The 23,623-nt window shown below is 38.3% G+C and overlaps 1 protein-coding gene, 2 long non-coding RNA genes and 2 other non-coding genes across 5 annotated transcripts; 3 read left to right on the plus strand and 2 right to left on the minus strand.

Annotated features, from left to right (window-relative positions):
• The first annotated feature begins 339 nt into the window (after positions 1–339).
• On the plus strand, positions 340–22,907 carry LOC145442239 (uncharacterized). Its single transcript, XM_080320140.1, has 3 exons — positions 340–987; positions 3,034–3,261; positions 21,325–22,907. Exons 1-3 carry the CDS (start codon positions 869–871, stop codon positions 21,491–21,493), a joined length of 516 nt encoding a protein of 171 aa, XP_080176266.1. The 5' UTR covers positions 340–868; the 3' UTR covers positions 21,494–22,907.
• Positions 3,358–9,223, plus strand: LOC145442241 (uncharacterized). Its single transcript, XR_013915992.1, has 3 exons — positions 3,358–5,640; positions 5,958–6,029; positions 8,195–9,223. It is a non-coding gene; the product is annotated as an uncharacterized LOC145442241 (long non-coding RNA).
• Trnal-uaa (transfer RNA leucine (anticodon UAA)) lies at positions 7,723–7,805 on the plus strand. Its single transcript has one exon. It is a non-coding gene; the product is annotated as a tRNA-Leu (tRNA).
• Positions 16,733–20,138, minus strand: LOC145442240 (uncharacterized). Its single transcript, XR_013915991.1, has 3 exons — positions 19,327–20,138; positions 18,938–19,009; positions 16,733–16,772 (listed from the first exon to the last, which is right to left on the minus strand). It is a non-coding gene; the product is annotated as an uncharacterized LOC145442240 (long non-coding RNA).
• Positions 17,162–17,244, minus strand: Trnal-uaa (transfer RNA leucine (anticodon UAA)). The gene has a single exon. It is a non-coding gene; the product is annotated as a tRNA-Leu (tRNA).
• Positions 22,908–23,623: the final 716 nt, after the last annotated feature.

Here is a 23,623-nt window from a genome sequence, read left to right on the forward strand (position 1 = left end):
ACGACCGATTTCGAATCGTAGGTCGAGGCCGTTCACAATTCCATTTGTGTGCCTTGGAATCAACTTTTATCAAAATACACCAACCAAAACTCTGTCAACAAAAGGAGTTCGTGTATCACCTAAAAATAGTACATTGAACGCTCTCTCATTCGAAATTTCATGCTGGTGACGTCATATTTTGTGATACGATTGTTGATATACAATGTTCTTTCCAATTCTCTACTAGTTGCTGACGATTACCCCTGACGAGTGTCAGCCGAAAATATTCGGGTTCATTTCAATATGAATATACTATTTAATTGTATATTGAAGTTCTGTACCTCCAAGAAGCTCTTGAAGTAGTAAACCATCCGCAACGTTCTCTCAATGCGATATGTAGTAGATATGGTCAGAAAAATATCAAATTATCGTTAATGTCGTGTTCAACTATGGGTCGGTAAAGGGTAGACATTTAAACTTTCCAATTCGTCCATGTAGTTATGGCGTCATAATGATATATTCTCGAATCCTGACTCGACACGAAGCCGGATACTCGATTGGTAATCAAAGCACTCACCTGCTCGATTTCCCGTGCCCTAACAATGATAGACTCAGTTCAGATGAGAGATCGTGTAGCAAGACAAGCGACCGAATTGCAGTCAGTCAGCCTTTCAGGTTAATTTACGGCGAGGGACATAAGGCTATCAAAGGACATAAGGATATAAGGTTCATTTCAATATGAATATACTATTCAATAATAAATATTAGATAACAGCAGGTCCCCCATTTCCCCAACTGCACTCCCACACGTTATCAATTTGTTCTTGAAAACAATGTTTTCAGTGTGATAGGACCGATATATCGCTAACAATGTATCAATAAAACATATATGCCTACATCGCATACGTTCAGAGCAGCAGCAAGAGCTGTTGTGGCGACGGTGAGATGGAGGTTGACGAATCAGAGAAACACGGCATTATTAGCGGCAGCTCGGAACCGATCGTTCAAGTAAGAAAATGTATGCTTTGGTCGTGGTACTTTTAAAGGTAGGTGTTTGATTGAGCGTCTTCGATATCGCTTACTTTCTATACATTTGTTTGTTCGATATCGCTTACTTTCTATACATTTGTTTGAACTGTAAAAACATATACTACCAACTTCCAATATGAATCCAATGTATTCAATCCTCACCAACTGAAGCGTTAATTCAGGAAAACACTATGCGATTTCTTATTCAAACAGCATATATCAGACCACTTATAACTTATCAGATCACGCTGCGGGTGATAGATAAGCCTATATACGAAAGCAAGGCACGCGAGGAAATAATGATTGGTACTAATTTACTAGTCCTATACAAATAAAAGTAAAGATTCGCGAGTGTGGCTCTAATTTGAAATAATGAACCACCTTTCCTATTTTGTATCATGTTGCTGAGAACTATACTGCTGTATTGATAACCTGCTCCTATCCCTTTTATAATGTTCTGACGTGTTGTCTCTGCATCGCTGCGCAACAAATGCTTTGTAGGGATGGTGTGAACGTGAGGTTCACGTTCGCGTTTTCTGTGTGAAGCTCGGAAATTCAGAGGTTCACGTTCACAAACGAACCTTAGGAGGTTCTGCACTGTGAACCTTTTTCATATATTACAATTTTCACTTCATTATAACATTTTTGGTTGAAATGTATCACATGTATTAAAAGTATTACATTTCAACTGTGGGCCACTCTGGGCACGGCGCTGGCAGCTTAAAAAAATAACACTAAACGAGCATGCACCTTGACAACTCAAAAATTTTACTTGCTTTGTTACAGAAGTTTGATCGAAATATCCGCCATTCCGTTTGTGAATATTTAGTGACTCTCTGGTGTGATCTTGACCCGCAATCACACAACATCAAGAGCGAAATACACTACATGAAGTGAGCCAATGATGCTTATTCAGCGAATCAATGAGATTGATATCGTTGTATATGATGTAAAAAATCTAGCAAGGTTGCAGGGTCAATCTTGACTTCATACGTTTACTGCATCATAAAAACCAAATCCATGCGATTGGGGTGTTGGCTACTGCTTTAAAACTTGGTAATGGGGTAATATCGGCCGCAAGTATTGAAACCGGTTTATACTCTGCTCAATATCAACGTAGAAATTCTCCTACGCCGGATACATTATCCGGTCTGGCTTAGACCGTTAAGGCGTAAGATTATATACCCTTGCAAGTCGTCGTCGAAATTGTTGGCAAATCGACGGAAGATTTTATGGGATTATTATATCATTTGATTTCCCAGTTGATACATTTAGCGACGTTTAGAACGAAAATATGTACTTCAGCTTCAGCATTTTGGCATTATCTGGCCCGAGTCGTCGCTAGGTCTCGTGTACATTTGTGTAGGCTATCACTTCACTGAAATATAGGATTAGAATTAACAATATGACGTCACGTGACGTCATGAGGTTCACGTTCGCGTTCACACGAACCTGAACCTTTCAGAAGTTCGCATCATCCCTACTTTATTGACATGTAGTGTACGCTGTCTTCAGAGTACGCACTGCGCATTGTACAATAATGAAGGCGTGAACTCATGAATGGGTCGAATGAACTCAGCTCCATGAAGATTCTATCCTGAACGAAATCCGTGCTGCGCCGGCAGCTATCATCGCAAATCATATGTAGGCCTCTGAGTTGACTGTGTGACCTCCAGGGAACCCCTTCATCGTTGCATCGATCACCGGTTAATAACCACCGTGTAATAGGCATTGTTCACCTATGTTTAAGTCCAGTCTGATGCACATGCACATACTAAGTGGCCACGGCTTATTCAAACACGCTGTAACTTTGCGATAATATATATATATTATTGTCACATGCGTGATTACAAAACACGATTTGTAAATACTTATCTCTCATCACATCAGCTAACATTATTCATTCATGTCTAGTCTACACGAATATGGCCATTGATACTGATCTTCAAATACTGTTGATAGTTTGGATTGCCCTGAACGGTACAATGCGCAAACAAAATACATTGATTAGATACTCTTTTTCAGTGGGATAAGGAGTGTCAGTACGACAATTCATGGTCTGCTGCGATGGCGCAATCACGCCCAAAGGAATTTGCGACAGAGGACCTTGCTCCGAGCCTCAGCATCGCCCTATCCTAATCGCATCCAACACATTCACGACCGAGGAAATCCGTTACATCCGCCTTCATCTGATCTGATCACGCAATCGTCTTCCGTTGATCAAGACTCCCTCTTCCAACCTGTCACTCAAAGGTAAAATAGGTACAGTACTTTCCGATCCAACTATATCGGCAAAATTCACCACCCAAGTAATATTTTATGATATGTAGCCTGCATTGAACACTGTACAATGTGCATTGTACAATGTACATTCTATATTTGCGTGCCTACGGTGTAAATGCATGTGAGGAAAATGCGTGTATTCACCACATTTCTGTCATAGCGTCAGAGGCGTAAATCAGACCAACGGGACAGTCTACTACCATATTTTGCTTTCACACCCACTCCAATGGGCGAAAACGAATAAAATATGCCAATTTTATTGAGCTATGTCACAGATGTGTAATGGCTTCCGCATGTGACGGTATGAGCGTCTGTTCGTGGTATTCATGGTGTTTGGGGACCACAACGGTCATTTACACAAGGCCGATATTCCTAATTTTTGATTCCGTAACTGCCGACTTGTAGCATGACCCACTTCTAGGCTTTTGTAAAATACACCGCTCATGCGGATGAGTTGACGAGGAGCCTGTAGATCAGTGGTTCTCAACCTTTTTGTTTTCGCGGACCCCTTTTGTACCGTGATAGACCTCCGCGGACCCCCTCAAGTTTTAGTTCGAATTTAGCTCAATTATCGTGCAACCGTCATCTGTCCTTGTTCAAATATCAACTCAAGGCTAGTGATAAACAGCAACAAAATGACCGTTCTTGAAAATAATATCATACTATATGTAGAAATGTGGATAGACTTTTATACTTTCGAAGGGAATTCTGAAGCTGTAGTTCTTATTTCTTGAAATATGTGGTCGTGTCTTAAAAATTCACGCATTCGATTTGATATCAACGAGCGCCGAAAATCCATTTCCACAAAGGTAGCTGGCGGCGAAAGTAATATTAACGCCTGACGCTTCCAACGACACCTTTGATCACGATCACGACATAAATGGCACCAAAATTGAGAAAAAGATTTTTAAATGAAGTTATCACTTCCAGACTAGTCATTTCTATATAGCAGTTCATCTTCAAGATATTCTGGAATAGTGGTTATGTATATCACAGGAGAAATGGATTCCGTGATGAGGTTTTAATCCTTTTTTTGAAACATACTAGAAGAAAAAACTATAAAAAAAAACTCATGAAAACATCTTTAAACAGCAATACGTTTGTATCAGTAAGCTATTGGCCATTTCGCAAACAAAATTAGTTTCTACCAGGGGTGTCAAACATAAGGCCCGCCAGACGATAATATGTGGCCCGCGAAGTCATTCTGAGTTGATTGAAAAATGCTTGTATTATCCAGCACATTTGTCACAAATGTTGATTTGTTTTGAAGAAATTACTTGCGTTAAATATTCCCTCAAGACAACAAACGTCGAGTATGTTAGTAGGCCACATTATAATCACCTGACTACGGTTTTTTGGTTTCACACATGTTACCACTATAGGAACAAATCAGTGACATTGACACCCAATTTCGAAAAGGCAAAAAAGTGCACACTGAGTTGAGTTTTATGGAAAAATGTGCCAAAAAGTAGTTATATACAGAAGCGAAAACGACAATGCTGGCCCGTTATAAGTAGTGAGGGTTGAATCGTTGGTACGCACCAATCACAGAAGGCCACGTCGCCCTAATTGCCACGCCTACATTGCCACATCATCCGCCCATTGCCGCACCTATAGGACACCCATTGCCACGTCACTTACCGCACCTATAGCACACCCATTGCCACGTCTATAGTGCCACATCATCCATTGCCACATCATCACCGCATTGATTGCCACATCTATAGGCTGCACAGCATCAACCCGCGCGATGTCGATTGCTGCACCTATGTCACTCATTGCCACGTCAAAACTTACCTTAGCTAGAATCGAACCTGGTTTGGTTGGGTATAATTTCACATCGCCCACCACCAGTCTATTGAGCAAACTAGCCGTATTGAGCTGTTTTGAGAATATAACCGCCGATTCTCTCTTAAATTCCGAGACAACACCTTTTTCGAGTAATAACACATAAATGTAAGACTATGTTCGTGTGTACTATAACACTTGTGTCATCATTAATTAGTCAATGATTTTGAGGAATTCTGCGAATGCAACTTGATAATGCAGATATCGCCACCATAAATGTCTACAATGACGCGAAAGCTCACGCGCATATTGCTGAATACTATTCCAAGAAATCGACGCGTGTAAATGTGCCACGAATACAGTTGCTTACGATTCCAAAAAGTTGCGCCACATCGACAAAGTGAATTAGAACATTCTAAATAAAGTTGCGTTTCCAAGAAAATGCCGCGTTGGCGTTACGAATTAGAATGTTTAGTTCCGACGTAAAGCAATTCGCATTCTGAAAACTTCGCATTTCTATTACAAGTATGTGCGCAGCGAGGCAGCCATCGCAGGCATAAGGTAAGATCAATGTATTTTCGTGCCAATTTAAACTAAATGTAGCTATAATTTCTCGATGCAGCATTAGCTTACGTGGATTGTGAACGCAGATTGATTTACGTTGAGATTTCTCCAATAGCTAACGTAATAATGAGTTCTGTGCGTGGCTATAATGTTAACCGACAATATAGCCGAAGTCGCACAAATTCGAATGTATATGCAAGTTTTCTGTTAAAGGTAGACTATCTAGGCTCGGTTATTACTCGAATCTCGCTGTGGTTATAAATTAGGCATGCTAATGCGTTGAGTTTTAAGCTGAAACATCCTATTTCACGCAGCCAAGAAGACTAGCACCGCAAGCAAGCCCGGAACAAGCATATAGTGACAAAGCAGATTACGCAACACTGAAGGTGGGCTATTTCATTTCTTGACTATACTGAAAAATCGACAGCGTGTACGATACGAGCGGAAGGTCGGGATTAGGAACAACAACGCACAGGCAGTCTCACACACTTTGCTGCATCTGAGCTTCGTACTAATACATGCATAATTTTTGCATGACGAGAATACGGGTAATACGGTCAATAAACGCCGGAGGCGAGTCATTTAAACCTTGTTGCTAGATAATACCACTTTCGGCTACAACAAAGTTGCCCTGCAACAAAAAATAGAAGCCCTAATGATCATGCAGAGTAAAGTTCAATTATACATCGAATTATTCGAATAGACTTGTGTAGGTATGAAGTGAAATAGAACGGAGTTTACGCAAAAGTTGCTATTGATCATAGACCAAGCTTGCTTTCAGAGCTGGAAACTAAATGCATATGAAAATTTACCTAGGTTTTCTCCACACGCATCAAATGTAGGCCTACTCAAGTGTTTATGAGGCGGCGAATAGTTCGAAGGTTGTTAGCATGTAAGGACGTCACATAGAATTGTGGAGTTTTCTGTAAACTATAATCCAGTGATCTATTTTCAATCACTATATTTTTCATTAATCTAAACTTCGCAGTTACGCTTTCTACAGTTTACACATTTTACGACTTATTTTCTTTAGACCCATACAAGTGATCCCCAATGTCGGGGCTATGGAAACAAATCAAGCATGCGTACGTAAATCTTGAGCTTAGATCACCGAGACTCTTGTATGCAACTAACATTACAGACAACCATTCGACAATATTCAACTAGCATTAATGCTTTCGATATAGTGCATCATGTACAGCGACACGCTGATCAATTCAAATTCAACAATGGGATCCCCCGCACAATCATGAAGCCCGATTTGCGTTGAATATTAACGATACCAACAAATCGGAAGATCTCTTTTCCCTCTACATCTATGATAGAGGTACCATTCCATTGACTACGAATAACTTGAGATTCTGTGGGATTGAAATCGCAATCAAATAATATGAGAGTATCTTTTCCAGCTTTCAGAACTTGGACAATCGTATCAGGACTATATCGCAACACCGCAGTATGTGTGCGTGCAAAACGATACACAGTTATTTTTAGTGCCATCCGTACGACTTATGTTCAACTTGCAGTGCAACTGATGATTTATTTGCGACCGATGCATTAATGACTTTAATACTATGTACTTTAAATTATCCACACCTATGAGTCGAAATGTTGTTAAGTAACTCATGTTTTCAGCATAACCTAAAAGCAAAGTGGACGAATTTCCATGCGACCGATGCATTAATGACTTTAATACTATGTACTTTAAATTATCCACACCTATGAGTCGAAATGTTGTTAAGTAACTCATGTTTTCAGCATAACCTAAAAGCAAAGTGGACGAATTTCCATGTTGATCAAATACCCCAAACACTGCTTGCTTTCATAGTTAGTAATTAAGCGCATCACAGAATTTACCCAAAAAAGTCGGTACTCCGAAAATTTTGTAAAGTAGAGCTTTTGGCGTTGGACTTAAGTTCAAATGAACAAGTGTTCACGTAGGTTCGAGGTCTGAATGAGTCTTTTAAAGCATATAGAAACGAAAAAACTAATCTAAAAAATTTACGAAGTTTGGATGCGGCATATTTGGGTTTTTTAAAAATTATTTATACCCACGATTCGAGATATCGTTACAATGGAACTGGGTTGGCCGAGTGGTTAAGGCGTTGAACTTAAGCTTCAATGAACAGGTGTTCACGTGGGTTCGAACCCCACACCCAGTACGTCTTATGGTGATTAGGATTTTTTGGATTCAAATTTTTCGCTATTTTTTCATGGCCATAAGTCATTCTGGACCGCGAAATTGTGTAGCATATACTAATTTACGATAGCGCATTTGTAATTCGTGCAAATACAGTAATATCATAGTTCTTGTAACAAATTTGTATGCGCACAATATATGTTTATCATAAGTCCCACACATTCATGATTTCGTCCTAGTTTGAGTTTTAGAAAATATTATACCCACATCGCGACATCTTTCAAAAACAAAACGATGGCCAATGCTTGAGAGAGCAAATTTGCTATTTTTCATTGCCAAATATTGTGCTTTCAATTCACACATGGAATATTGGCAATATAATTTTACTTAACATATTTCTTTCAATTCCAGGCCTATTCAGTCCAATTAACGGCCACAAAGCTGAGTCCTCGACATCTCATACTAGCGCACCATGAAAATGGCGACCTGCAGTCATGGATCGTGGCGAATGGCTTCCGCATAAAGGGATCGTCTCACAATGAAGCGACACCATTTGAGATGGTGCTGGATCTTCTCTATTATGTTTGTGACCTCACATATCCAAAAGTTTTCCAGATACTCTCAATTTTGGATGAAATATTCGAGCGACATCGAACTGTCCTAAACGCAGTCTCCAAACGTCTCCGCTATTTGCACTTTTTCACATTTTATTACACCTTAAGTAGTACTTAACAGTTTTAGTTTTAAATAAAATACGGAATATAAACTAATCGAAAAATTCGGTTTTTGCGTGCATCTGTTTTGCGGGAGCGTATAGCACGTACCTATACATAGTCAACTTTAATAACTGAATTACCATGCTTAACATTGAATCCCAACTCTAAACTTGATACGTAGATGTAGGACATTATGGCAATGCACCATGCTAAATTTCATCACACATCTAATGATGGAACACCTTTAAAACTAACGCAGTCGAATACCGACTTTTACGCGTATCTGTTTGCGTGAACTTAGCATATACCTATACATAGTCAATTTTAATAGCAGAATTACCGTGTTAAACATTGAATTCCCACCTTGAAAGTTGGTACGCGGTTATAGGACATTATAAAAATGCACCATACCAAATCCCATCAGACATTTCATGATGGAACAACTTTAAAACTAACGCGACTCTACATCAACTTTTTGCGTACATCTGTTTTGCGGGAGCGTATAGCACGTACCCATACATAGCCAACTTTAATAACGGAATTACCATGCATTGAATCCCAACTCTAAACTTGATACGTAGTTGTAGGGCATTATGGCTATGCACCATGCTAAATTTCATCACACATCTAATGATGGAACACCTTTGAAACTATCGCAGTCGAATACCGACTTTTACGCATATCTGTTTTTCGTGAACATAGCATATACCCATACATAGTCAATTTTAATAACAGAATTAGCATGCTAAACATTAAATTCTCACCTTGAACGTTGGTACGCAGTTGTAGGACATAATAACAATGCACCATACCAAATTTCGTCAGACATTTCATGATGTAACACCTTCAAAACCAACGCAGTTCTATACAGACTTTTGGCTAAATCTGTTTTTCCGTAGCGTAGCACGTACCTAAACATAGTCAATTTTATTAACGGAATTACCATGTTAATATTCGACTCCCTACCTTGAAACTCGGTACGCAGTTGTAAGACATTATGACAATGCACCATGTCAAATTTTGCAAGTACTTTATCTTTACACGACGTTTTTTGTAAAATGAATACTAATTTTATTGAAAAAATAGAAAATAAAAAAGAGCGAAAAATTACATTATATCCCGGAACGCAACAAGAGAAATCGTATGAATTTGTAAACTACTTGTTCATGACATAATAATAATTCTACTTGTACACTTTTTCACATTTTATAACACTTGAAGTAATACTTAACAGTTTCAGTTTTAAATAAAAGACGGAATATAAACTAATCGAAAAATTCGGTAACCAATTTCGCATAGACTATGCATGCATACAAATGAGGAAAGTTACATCAACGCGTGTTAAAGTAGCTGTATCGAGTTATCGAATGATTTTCTCCTTACATCAAAACAACTAGAATGTATAACTAAATTAAAAAAACGTATCTAAATGAGCTCCAGGGCATTGTGATTATGCTGCATACCAAATTTCATCACACATTTCATGATGGAACAACTTTAAAACTAACGCAGTTCTATAGCAACTTTTGCCTAAATCTGTTTTCGGCAGCGTGTACATATACATAGTCAGATTTAATAACAGAATTATCATGCTAATATGTGACTCCTCACCTTGAAACTTGGTACGTAGTTGTAGGACATTGTGATTATGCAGCATACCAAATTTCCTCACGCATTTCATAATGGAACAACTTTAAAACTAACGCGGTTCTACATCGACTTTTTGCGTACATCTGTTTTGCGTGGGGGCGTATAGCACGTACCTATACATAGTTAACTTTAACAACGGAATTACCATGCTTAACATTGAATCCCAACTCGAAACTTGATACGTAGTTGTAGAACATTATGGCAATGCACCATGCTAAATTTCATCACACATCTAATGATGGAACACCTTTAAAACTAACGCAGTCGAATACCGACTTTTACGCATATCTGTTTTGCGTGAACATAGCATATACCTATACATAGTCAATTTTAATAGCAGAATTACCGTGTTAAACATTGAATTCCCACCTTGAAAGTTGGTACGCGGTTATAGGAGATTATAACAATGCACCATACCAAATCCCATCACACATTTCATGATGGAACAACTTTAAAACTAACGCGGCTCTACATCGACTTTTTGCGTACATCTGTTTTGTGGGAGCGTATAGCACGTAGCCTACCCATACATAGCCAACTTTAATAACGGAATTACCATGCTTAACATTGAATCCCAACTCGAAACTTGATACGTAGTTATAGGACATTATGGCAATTCACCATGCTAAATTTCATCACACATCTAATGATGGAACACCTTTGAAACTATCGCAGTCGAATACCAACTTTTACGCATATCTGTTTTTCGTGAACATAGCATATACCCATACATAGTCAATTTTAATAACAGAATTAGCATGCTAAACAATAAATTCTCACCTTGAACGTTGATACGCGGTTGTAGGACATAATAACAATGCACCATACCAAATTTCGTCAGACATTTCATGATGTAACACCTTTAAAACTAACGCAGTTCTATACCAACTTCGCGTGAATCTGTTTGCGGGAGCGTAGCACGTACCTATGCGTGATCAACTTTAGTGATGGAATTACATATGTAATTAAGTTTCAACACTTTTACAATGATTCGTCTTGCTTCCTATAACATCCCACTCGAGAAAATGCGTCGTAGGATATAGATGAAACTAGCACAACTCATCAAGACCGCTGAAAACAGTACATTTCAACATTTAGTAGCAGTAAATTTCTAGTAAAGTACAAGACGTGATGATTTCCGAGTGAGTTAAAAAGTAAGTATTGCAGGTATAGTTTACCTGAAAACTGAATACTCTGAAATAGAAGTAGATGCAGTGTAAATAGTTAATCACTTGATTAAGTTTAGTGCAAGCAGATAAAACCTATACTTGAGTAGTACAAAATGCACGAGTACTTCGCTATCGCCTCCCTCCACGTAATAAGTGTCTACGGTTTAAGACTGCTTTTACCGATACTCGTCGGTTTCAGTTTTAGATAGAATTCGGAAACCAAATAATTTCATAAACATAAGCTAATTTAATGAATTTACTCGAATGTACTATGCCGCGCTGATAAGATTAATTATAATATACTTATCATGTTACAGCGATTTTTCTAGTGTAGAAAATCTTTAAAATGTAGTAAGCAGGCCAAATGAAGATATTCGTTGAGCTGAATAAACATAAAAAATACTCTAGACTACTTTATCGGTACTTTACAGTTACAGTTTTAGATAAAATTTGTCCCTTTCACCTATAATTACAACTCCTCGCTATCTAAACATGTTTAGAATATATTATTTGCGATGATACGAACCCGTGAAGTACTCAAGTTGCTTTTCGTAGGATATAGATGAAACTGACAACACTCACCAAGACCAGTGATCCACTGAAAAAAGTAAATTGTAGCAGTAAAGTCCCACTAAAGTACAAGAAGTAATGATTTCCTAGTTAGTTAAAAAGTAAGTATTGAGGTATAGTTTGGTCGAACAAGCGAAAAACTCTGAAATAGAAGTAGATGCAGTGTAAATAGGTAATCACTTCATTAAGTATAGCGCAAGCAGGCCAAACCTATACTTAAGTACTTCGCTATGTTCTCCTTCCACGTAAAAAGTGACTAGGTTTTAGAGTACTTTATCGGTACTCGACAGTTTCAGTGCTAGATAAAATTTGGTAACACTTTAAATTTTAAAGTAGTTTGAGCTTACGTTTGTATCACCTTGACAAGTAACATTATCAGACATGAAAATGATACTATCGCCGAATATAGAAGTTAACACGCGTCAATGTGTTTCGGAATTCACGAGAAATTGCTTACTAAGAGAAGTATATTGTTGTATACACAATAGTGGAGAGAATATTTAAAATGTAGTAAGCAGGCCGATGGGTATTCGTTTAGTTGTATAGGCATAAAAAACATTCCCGCGCGCGTCTTAGTATTAGGTGGTAGGGTTAGGAAGTGTTTTGTTTAAGAGCGCGCGGGAATGTTTTTTATGCCTATACAACTAAACGAATACCCATCGGCCTGCTTACTACATTTTAAATATTCTCTCCACTATTGTGTATACAACAATATACTTCTCTTAGTAAGCAATTTCTCGTGAATTCCGAAACACATTGACGCGTGTTAACTTCTATATTCGGCGATAGTATCATTTTCATGTCTGATAATGTTACTTGTCAAGGTGATACAAACGTAAGCTCAAACTACTTTAAAATTTAAAGTGTTACCAAATTTTATCTAGCACTGAAACTGTCGAGTACCGATAAAGTACTCTAAAACCTAGTCACTTTTTACGTGGAAGGAGAACATAGCGAAGTACTTAAGTATAGGTTTGGCCTGCTTGCGCTATACTTAATGAAGTGATTACCTATTTACACTGCATCTACTTCTATTTCAGAGTTTTTCGCTTGTTCGACCAAACTATACCTCAATACTTACTTTTTAACTAACTAGGAAATCATTACTTCTTGTACTTTAGTGGGACTTTACTGCTACAATTTACTTTTTTCAGTGGATCACTGGTCTTGGTGAGTGTTGTCAGTTTCATCTATATCCTACGAAAAGCAACTTGAGTACTTCACGGGTTCGTATCATCGCAAATAATATATTCTAAACATGTTTAGATAGCGAGGAGTTGTAATTATAGGTGAAAGGGACAAATTTTATCTAAAACTGTAACTGTAAAGTACCGATAAAGTAGTCTAGAGTATTTTTTATGTTTATTCAGCTCAACGAATATCTTCATTTGGCCTGCTTACTACATTTTAAAGATTTTCTACACTAGAAAAATCGCTGTAACATGATAAGTATATTATAATTAATCTTATCAGCGCGGCATAGTACATTCGAGTAAATTCATTAAATTAGCTTATGTTTATGAAATTATTTGGTTTCCGAATTCTATCTAAAACTGAAACCGACGAGTATCGGTAAAAGCAGTCTTAAACCGTAGACACTTATTACGTGGAGGGAGGCGATAGCGAAGTACTCGTGCATTTTGTACTACTCAAGTATAGGTTTTATCTGCTTGCACTAAACTTAATCAAGTGATTAACTATTTACACTGCATCTACTTCTATTTCAGAGTATTCAGTTTTCAGGTAAACTATACCTGCAATACTTACTTTTTAACTCACTCGGAAATCATCACGTCTTGTACTTTACTAGAAATTTACTGCTACTAAATGTTGAAATGTACTGTTTTCAGCGGTCTTGATGAGTTGTGCTAGTTTCATCTATATCCTACGACGCATTTTCTCGAGTGGGATGTTATAGGAAGCAAGACGAATCATTGTAAAAGTGTTGAAACTTAATTACATATGTAATTCCATCACTAAAGTTGATCACGCATAGGTACGTGCTACGCTCCCGCAAACAGATTCACGCGAAGTTGGTATAGAACTGCGTTAGTTTTAAAGGTGTTACATCATGAAATGTCTGACGAAATTTGGTATGGTGCATTGTTATTATGTCCTACAACCGCGTATCAACGTTCAAGGTGAGAATTTATTGTTTAGCATGCTAATTCTGTTATTAAAATTGACTATGTATGGGTATATGGGTATATGCTATGTTCACGAAAAACAGATATGCGTAAAAGTTGGTATTCGACTGCGATAGTTTCAAAGGTGTTCCATCATTAGATGTGTGATGAAATTTAGCATGGTGAATTGCCATAATGTCCTATAACTACGTATCAAGTTTCGAGTTGGGATTCAATGTTAAGCATGGTAATTCCGTTATTAAAGTTGGCTATGTATGGGTAGGCTACGTGCTATACGCTCCCACAAAACAGATGTACGCAAAAAGTCGATGTAGAGCCGCGTTAGTTTTAAAGTTGTTCCATCATGAAATGTGTGATGGGATTTGGTATGGTGCATTGTTATAATCTCCTATAACCGCGTACCAACTTTCAAGGTGGGAATTCAATGTTTAACACGGTAATTCTGCTATTAAAATTGACTATGTATAGGTATATGCTATGTTCACGCAAAACAGATATGCGTAAAAGTCGGTATTCGACTGCGTTAGTTTTAAAGGTGTTCCATCATTAGATGTGTGATGAAATTTAGCATGGTGCATTGCCATAATGTTCTACAACTACGTATCAAGTTTCGAGTTGGGATTCAATGTTAAGCATGGTAATTCCGTTGTTAAAGTTAACTATGTATAGGTACGTGCTATACGCCCCCACGCAAAACAGATGTACGCAAAAAGTCGATGTAGAACCGCGTTAGTTTTAAAGTTGTTCCATTATGAAATGCGTGAGGAAATTTGGTATGCTGCATAATCACAATGTCCTACAACTACGTACCAAGTTTCAAGGTGAGGAGTCACATATTAGCATGATAATTCTGTTATTAAATCTGACTATGTATATGTACACGCTGCCGAAAACAGATTTAGGCAAAAGTTGCTATAGAACTGCGTTAGTTTTAAAGTTGTTCCATCATGAAATGTGTGATGAAATTTGGTATGCAGCATAATCACAATGCCCTGGAGCTCATTTAGATACGTTTTTTTAATTTAGTTATACATTCTAGTTGTTTTGATGTAAGGAGAAAATCATTCGATAACTCGATACAGCTACTTTAACACGCGTTGATGTAACTTTCCTCATTTGTATGCATGCATAGTCTATGCGAAATTGGTTACCGAATTTTTCGATTAGTTTATATTCCGTCTTTTATTTAAAACTGAAACTGTTAAGTATTACTTCAAGTGTTATAAAATGTGAAAAAGTGTACAAGTAGAATTATTATTATGTCATGAACAAGTAGTTTACAAATTCATACGATTTCTCTTGTTGCGTTCCGGGATATAATGTAATTTTTCGCTCTTTTTTATTTTCTATTTTTTCAATAAAATTAGTATTCATTTTACAAAAAACGTCGTGTAAAGATAAAGTACTTGCAAAATTTGACATGGTGCATTGTCATAATGTCTTACAACTGCGTACCGAGTTTCAAGGTAGGGAGTCGAATATTAACATGGTAATTCCGTTAATAAAATTGACTATGTTTAGGTACGTGCTACGCTACGGAAAAACAGATTTAGCCAAAAGTCTGTATAGAACTGCGTTGGTTTTGAAGGTGTTACATCATGAAATGTCTGACGAAATTTGGTATGGTGCATTGTTATTATGTCCTACAACTGCGTACCAACGTTCAAGGTGAGAATTTAATGTTTAGCATGCTAATTCTGTTATTAAAATTGACTATGTATGGGTATATGCTATGTTCACGAAAAACAGATATGCGTAAAAGTCGGTATTCGACTGCGATAGTTTCAAAGGTGTTCCATCATTAGATGTGTGATGAAATTTAGCATGGTGCATAGCCATAATGCCCTACAACTACGTATCAAGTTTAGAGTTGGGATTCAATGCATGGTAATTCCGTTATTAAAGTTGGCTATGTATGGGTACGTGCTATACGCTCCCGCAAAACAGATGTACGCAAAAAGTTGATGTAGAGTCGCGTTAGTTTTAAAGTTGTTCCATCATGAAATGTCTGATGGGATTTGGTATGGTGCATTTTTATAATGTCCTATAACCGCGTACTAACTTTCAAGGTGGGAATTCAATGTTTAACACGGTAATTCTGCTATTAAAATTGACTATGTATAGGTATATGCTAAGTTCACGCAAACAGATACGCGTAAAAGTCGGTATTCGACTGCGTTAGTTTTAAAGGTGTTCCATCATTAGATGTGTGATGAAATTTAGCATGGTGCATTGCCATAATGTCCTACATCTACGTATCAAGTTTAGAGTTGGGATTCAATGTTAAGCATGGTAATTCAGTTATTAAAGTTGACTATGTATAGGTACGTGCTATACGCTCCCGCAAAACAGATGCACGCAAAAACCGAATTTTTCGATTAGTTTATATTCCGTATTTTATTTAAAACTAAAACTGTTAAGTACTACTTAAGGTGTAATAAAATGTGAAAAAGTGCAAATAGCGGAGACGTTTGGAGACTGCGTTTAGGACAGTTCGATGTCGCTCGAATATTTCATCCAAAATTGAGAGTATCTGGAAAACTTTTGGATATGTGAGGTCACAAACATAATAGAGAAGATCCAGCACCATCTCAAATGGTGTCGCTTCATTGTGAGACGATCCCTTTATGCGGAAGCCATTCGCCACGATCCATGACTGCAGGTCGCCATTTTCATGGTGCGCTAGTATGAGATGTCGAGGACTCAGCTTTGTGGCCGTTAATTGGACTGAATAGGCCTGGAATTGAAAGAAATATGTTAAGTAAAATTATATTGCCAATAATCCATGTGTGAATTGAAAGCACAATATTTGGCAATGAAAAATAGCAAATTTGCTCTCTCAAGCATTGGCCATCGTTTTGTTTTTGAAAGATGTCGCGATGTGGGTATAATATTTTCTAAAACTCAAACTAGGACGAAATCATGAATGTGTGGGACTTATGATAAACATATATTGTGCGCATACAAATTTGTTACAAGAACTATGATATTACTGTATTTGCACGAATTACAAATGCGCTATCGTAAATTAGTATATGCTACACAATTTCGCGGTCCAGAATGACTTATGGCCATGAAAAAATAGCGAAAAATTTGAATCCAAAAAATCCTAATCCCCATAAGACGTACTGGGTGTGGGGTTCGAACCCACGTGAACACCTGTTCATTGAAGCTTAAGTTCAACGCCTTAACCACTCGGCCAACCCAGTTCCATTGTAACGATATCTCGAATCGTGGGTATAAATAATTTTTAAAAAACCCAAATATGCCGCATCCAAACTTCGTAAATTTTTTAGATTAGTTTTTTCGTTTCTATATGCTTTAAAAGACTCATTCAGACCTCGAACCTACGTGAACACTTGTTCATTTGAACTTAAGTCCAACGCCAAAAGCTCTACTTTACAAAATTTTCGGAGTACCGACTTTTTTGGGTAAATTCTGTGATGCGCTTAATTACTAACTATGAAAGCAAGCAGTGTTTGGGGTATTTGATCAACATGGAAATTCGTCCACTTTGCTTTTAGGTTATGCTGAAAACATGAGTTACTTAACAACATTTCGACTCATAGGTGTGGATAATTTAAAGTACATAGTATTAAAGTCATTAATGCATCGGTCGCATGGAAATTCGTCCACTTTGCTTTTAGGTTATGCTGAAAACATGAGTTACTTAACAACATTTCGACTCATAGGTGTGGATAATTTAAAGTACATAGTATTAAAGTCATTAATGCATCGGTCGCAAATAAATCATCAGTTGCACTGCAAGTTGAACATAAGTCGTACGGATGGCACTAAAAATAACTGTGTATCGTTTTGCACGCACACATACTGCGGTGTTGCGATATAGTCCTGATACGATTGTCCAAGTTCTGAAAGCTGGAAAAGATACTCTCATATTATTTGATTGCGATTTCAATCCCACAGAATCTCAAGTTATTCGTAGTCAATGGAATGGTACCTCTATCATAGATGTAGAGGGAAAAGAGATCTTCCGATTTGTTGGTATCGTTAATATTCAACGCAAATCGGGCTTCATGATTGTGCGGGGGATCCCATTGTTGAATTTGAATTGATCAGCGTGTCGCTGTACATGATGCACTATATCGAAAGCATTAATGCTAGTTGAATATTGTCGAATGGTTGTCTGTAATGTTAGTTGCATACAAGAGTCTCGGTGATCTAAGCTCAAGATTTACGTACGCATGCTTGATTTGTTTCCATAGCCCCGACATTGGGGATCACTTGTATGGGTCTAAAGAAAATAAGTCGTAAAATGTGTAAACTGTAGAAAGCGTAACTGCGAAGTTTAGATTAATGAAAAATATAGTGATTGAAAATAGATCACTGGATTATAGTTTACAGAAAACTCCACAATTCTATGTGACGTCCTTACATGCTAACAACCTTCGAACTATTCGCCGCCTCATAAACACTTGAGTAGGCCTACATTTGATGCGTGTGGAGAAAACCTAGGTAAATTTTCATATGCATTTAGTTTCCAGCTCTGAAAGCAAGCTTGGTCTATGATCAATAGCAACTTTTGCGTAAACTCCGTTCTATTTCACTTCATACCTACACAAGTCTATTCGAATAATTCGATGTATAATTGAACTTTACTCTGCATGATCATTAGGGCTTCTATTTTTTGTTGCAGGGCAACTTTGTTGTAGCCGAAAGTGGTATTATCTAGCAACAAGGTTTAAATGACTCGCCTCCGGCGTTTATTGACCGTATTACCCGTATTCTCGTCATGCAAAAATTATGCATGTATTAGTACGAAGCTCAGATGCAGCAAAGTGTGTGAGACTGCCTGTGCGTTGTTGTTCCTAATCCCGACCTTCCGCTCGTATCGTACACGCTGTCGATTTTTCAGTATAATCAAGAAATGAAATAGCCCACCTTCAGTGTTGCGTAATCTGCTTTGTCACTATATGCTTGTTCCGGGCTTGCTTGCGGTGCTAGTCTTCTTGGCTGCGTGAAATAGGATGTTTCAGCTTAAAACTCAACGCATTAGCATGCCTAATTTATAACCACAGCGAGATTCGAGTAATAACCGAGCCTAGATAGTCTACCTTTAACAGAAAACTTGCATATACATTCGAATTTGTGCGACTTCGGCTATATTGTCGGTTAACATTATAGCCACGCACAGAACTCATTATTACGTTAGCTATTGGAGAAATCTCAACGTAAATCAATCTGCGTTCACAATCCACGTAAGCTAATGCTGCATCGAGAAATTATAGCTACATTTAGTTTAAATTGGCACGAAAATACATTGATCTTACCTTATGCCTGCGATGGCTGCCTCGCTGCGCACATACTTGTAATAGAAATGCGAAGTTTTCAGAATGCGAATTGCTTTACGTCGGAACTAAACATTCTAATTCGTAACGCCAACGCGGCATTTTCTTGGAAACGCAACTTTATTTAGAATGTTCTAATTCACTTTGTCGATGTGGCGCAACTTTTTGGAATCGTAAGCAACTGTATTCGTGGCACATTTACACGCGTCGATTTCTTGGAATAGTATTCAGCAATATGCGCGTGAGCTTTCGCGTCATTGTAGACATTTATGGTGGCGATATCTGCATTATCAAGTTGCATTCGCAGAATTCCTCAAAATCATTGACTAATTAATGATGACACAAGTGTTATAGTACACACGAACATAGTCTTACATTTATGTGTTATTACTCGAAAAAGGTGTTGTCTCGGAATTTAAGAGAGAATCGGCGGTTATATTCTCAAAACAGCTCAATACGGCTAGTTTGCTCAATAGACTGGTGGTGGGCGATGTGAAATTATACCCAACCAAACCAGGTTCGATTCTAGCTAAGGTAAGTTTTGACGTGGCAATGAGTGACATAGGTGCAGCAATCGACATCGCGCGGGTTGATGCTGTGCAGCCTATAGATGTGGCAATCAATGCGGTGATGATGTGGCAATGGATGATGTGGCACTATAGACGTGGCAATGGGTGTGCTATAGGTGCGGTAAGTGACGTGGCAATGGGTGTCCTATAGGTGCGGCAATGGGCGGATGATGTGGCAATGTAGGCGTGGCAATTAGGGCGACGTGGCCTTCTGTGATTGGTGCGTACCAAACGATTCAACCCTCACTACTGTTATACAAACTTGAGATGGATAATATATTATTTACACAAAAAATATAATTCAAATATCAGTGCATGGTCGCGCTACCATTTCTTTTCTGACATGAAGGGTCCCCGGAATCTAGAGAAACCTGAATCGTGATTTAATAAGAATACAACAAATTCCAAAGTCCGCATTTACATTTTGATCTCATAATCTCATATATTCCTCACAGCGCATACACACGGCTAACGCCAGACTACGACTTAAGCAAAGGGAACTTAGAAATAAGTGAACTTGTATCGTCGTTACCACCATTGTTTTAGCAGCGGTTCATAAGTGTATTCAACCAGCCAATCATCATCGTCAATTCCATTGTTCGCGAATCAAGGTGTTTTACGTGATACAACTGTAATATACTATTATCTATAGATGTTTAGCAATAAAGTATTCACGTTAAAAGCAAAGCGTGCGGCCCGTGAGGATTTGGAAGGTTTGAATCCGGCCCGCGACGTAATTTGAGTTTGACACCACTGGCTTACAACGTAGGACATTTCATCTCATACGGCCATTCTGTTGATGTGCTTATTGAAGCATTAGCAGTTTGAAGCGAAACTGCATCGTGATTTCCCTAATTGAAAAAAGTTACAAATTGGTTATCAATCATTTTGTAAATTTAAAGGTCTCGCGGACCCCCTGAAAATGCTTCGCGGACCCCCGGTTGAGAACCACTGCTATAGATAAACCTCCATGGCTCCACCACTTAGGCAGGAATTCTGGAGTCGACATCGGTCGGACTCGAACCCACAACCAGTCGATTTTGTAGCTGTGGAGTGGATTATACCACTACGCTATCTCGTCACACGGTATGAGTGTAATCGGCAGTAATAACATACTGTGATTATTAGATGGCTGGTTATGTAGTGTCTATTGAGGAACGTCTCCTTGTGCGTCGTCATTTTAGTCTTGGGTGTGCGGACGATAGTGAAGTTATGAAGTATTAAATGCAGACCTTAGGTCTTTCTAAATCTTCTGCATCAATATGTAAGAGTCTGAGATACACAAAATAACAGTTCGATTTCATGTATTTTTCGTGCCGTCTACTGTCGCATATCTCATTTCGCATATGTTCAGTGCGCTTACTGGTGAAAAGACGGAGTATTGGTATTGAACACGACCACTTTGTGACAGGTCTCAACATCGATGCCTTATCTGCAACAATCCTGCTTCAGTTGTGTTTGTGGCTAGGCGGCTCAAAAGACCACTGTTCTGTATCCATCACGAACCAATCGGCGCAAGGGACGATCGGCTATGGCGATGTTCGGATAAAGTCATTCAATGGCCGGAACAAACTTCATAAGAACATTTATAATTTCATTAAATTATTCCGATTCCCCGGGCGTGTACTTTCCAGACCTCTATACCTTACCACCGACTGCAAATCCGTGTTCACTATCTTTCTCTGTAGCACACGTGAAAGCACATACTCAACATTGTCATCATTCCTTGTTCGCTATGGCGATATGACTACTTCTTGCCTGCAGGTGTAAGTATGGCGTCACAAACACAATAAATGAATTCACATTTCGTTGGAAACCAAGGAAGCGTGGTAATCAAGTCTGAGCTTATCACTCCGTAACTTCCCCACGTGACCAGCTTTCTCACACCTCTTGGAGTTCGACCCCCCAACTTCAGAAGCCGTGCGATATGATCAGGTCGATGTAATTATATATTGTGTTACCCTCAGTGCTTATCGCAGTTTCGCGACTTTATAATCCACCTCTGTGACGATACCATACTAGTGGACGCTGCAAATAACTCATCGTCGATTCTCTTCATTAGATTAGTTGGCGTATTGTGTAACATGTTATTTGTGACAATGTCAGGCTCAAAATGTTATAGGAAGAGATTAACTCGTTTTAATTGAGATATATGGTATTCATCATCATGACACATTTCGTCTGCCTATCCCGTGTGCCACTGTTACTTCCCATAGGATTCGAATTTTATACGAAGCACTAAACAGATATCATATTGTTTCTCAGTCATATTTAACTATTTACTCACCAATGAATACAACGAGGTGGTCATATCCAATCCCAAAGACTTTTCTGTTATGACTCGCTTTTATCAACGGTGTGACGTCAGGTTCCCTTGCATTCACTTTACCTATTTACAGAACGCATTATTCCGCTGTGTTTTTGAAAGGGACCAAAATAATGAGTGTTAGTTATTATTATTATTATAAGTAAAAATCGTGATGTGGCGCTTATCACGGCACAGGTTTTGTGCGCCACCTCTATACTTGTTTTTACAATGGATTAGCATTATCAAATATATACATCACCAACATGCACATTCAATATAAGGACCTATATCCGACAATATACAAACACGACATTTGGTTATACAAATGAATAAACAACATGTATTAGCTATACTAGATAAGTCTTCCCGAAGATATCACGAACTGTACAACATTATCCAATATCGTTGGATCTGTTAAAACATCCTTCAACTCCCAATTTATTCGGCTCACTCGCGCAGCATGATGTAGTTGTCTCCTTTGATGTTGATATCTCACACAATGTAACAAAAAGTGCTCTACAGATTCTTCTGCATTACATTGCTGACATAGTGGAGTCTCAGAACAACGGATCTTATGCAGATGTTGATTCAGTCTGCAATGGCCGCTTCTTAATCTTAGTAGAATTACGTCTCTTCGCCGTGTTCCAATTTGAGCTATATCGTCGGTAATTGATGGTCGCAAATTCTTATACGCTCTTCCGGTTTCTGTGCTTCGGTATATCTGATCCCATTCACATCTACAATGGTGTCTCAAGACGGACAGTGCATCACGCAGAGGTAATAACTGATTGTTCCCTTCATCCCTTCTTGACGCAGCGTCTTTCGCTAATTGATCGGCGATTTCGTTACCACGAATACCAGCATGCCCAGGTATCCAGATGAACGTGATTGATTTATTGTTATTTTGAAGTTCTGCAATATATTCTAATATATCGTTCACAACGCAGTCATTGACCGATCCATGATTGGCGATGGCGGTTAGGGCACTCAAACTGTCACTTACTATAGCAATTTTACTCTGCGTGTTTCTTTCAACCCACGATAATGCATGTTTGATGGCATGCAACTCTACATAAAATATTGAAAAACATTTAGGAAGCGTCGCAGACAATTTAACATTCAACCGAGGAATGTATACGGCATAACCACATCCTGACGATGTCTTCGAACCATCCGTATATACAAGTGTATGATCACTGTAGTTCGAGAAAATATGGTCCCGGAATACCACCTTAACAATTTCTGCAGGGGAATTTCTGCCAAATGATTTTGTCAATGATGAGTCTACATCAGGTTCCTGAGCAATCCACGGAGGGTTTTTTAATATGACTTGCCCAGATGCGTGCAAATCGCGAATGTCGGCACCACTGGTTAAGGATCGAAAGGTTGAAAATCTCTCATT

Source organism: Botryllus schlosseri, chromosome 7 (assembly GCF_051294905.1).
Source record: "Botryllus schlosseri isolate E-star chromosome 7, Bs_hap1, whole genome shotgun sequence".
Lineage (NCBI taxonomy): Eukaryota > Metazoa > Chordata > Ascidiacea > Stolidobranchia > Styelidae > Botryllus > Botryllus schlosseri.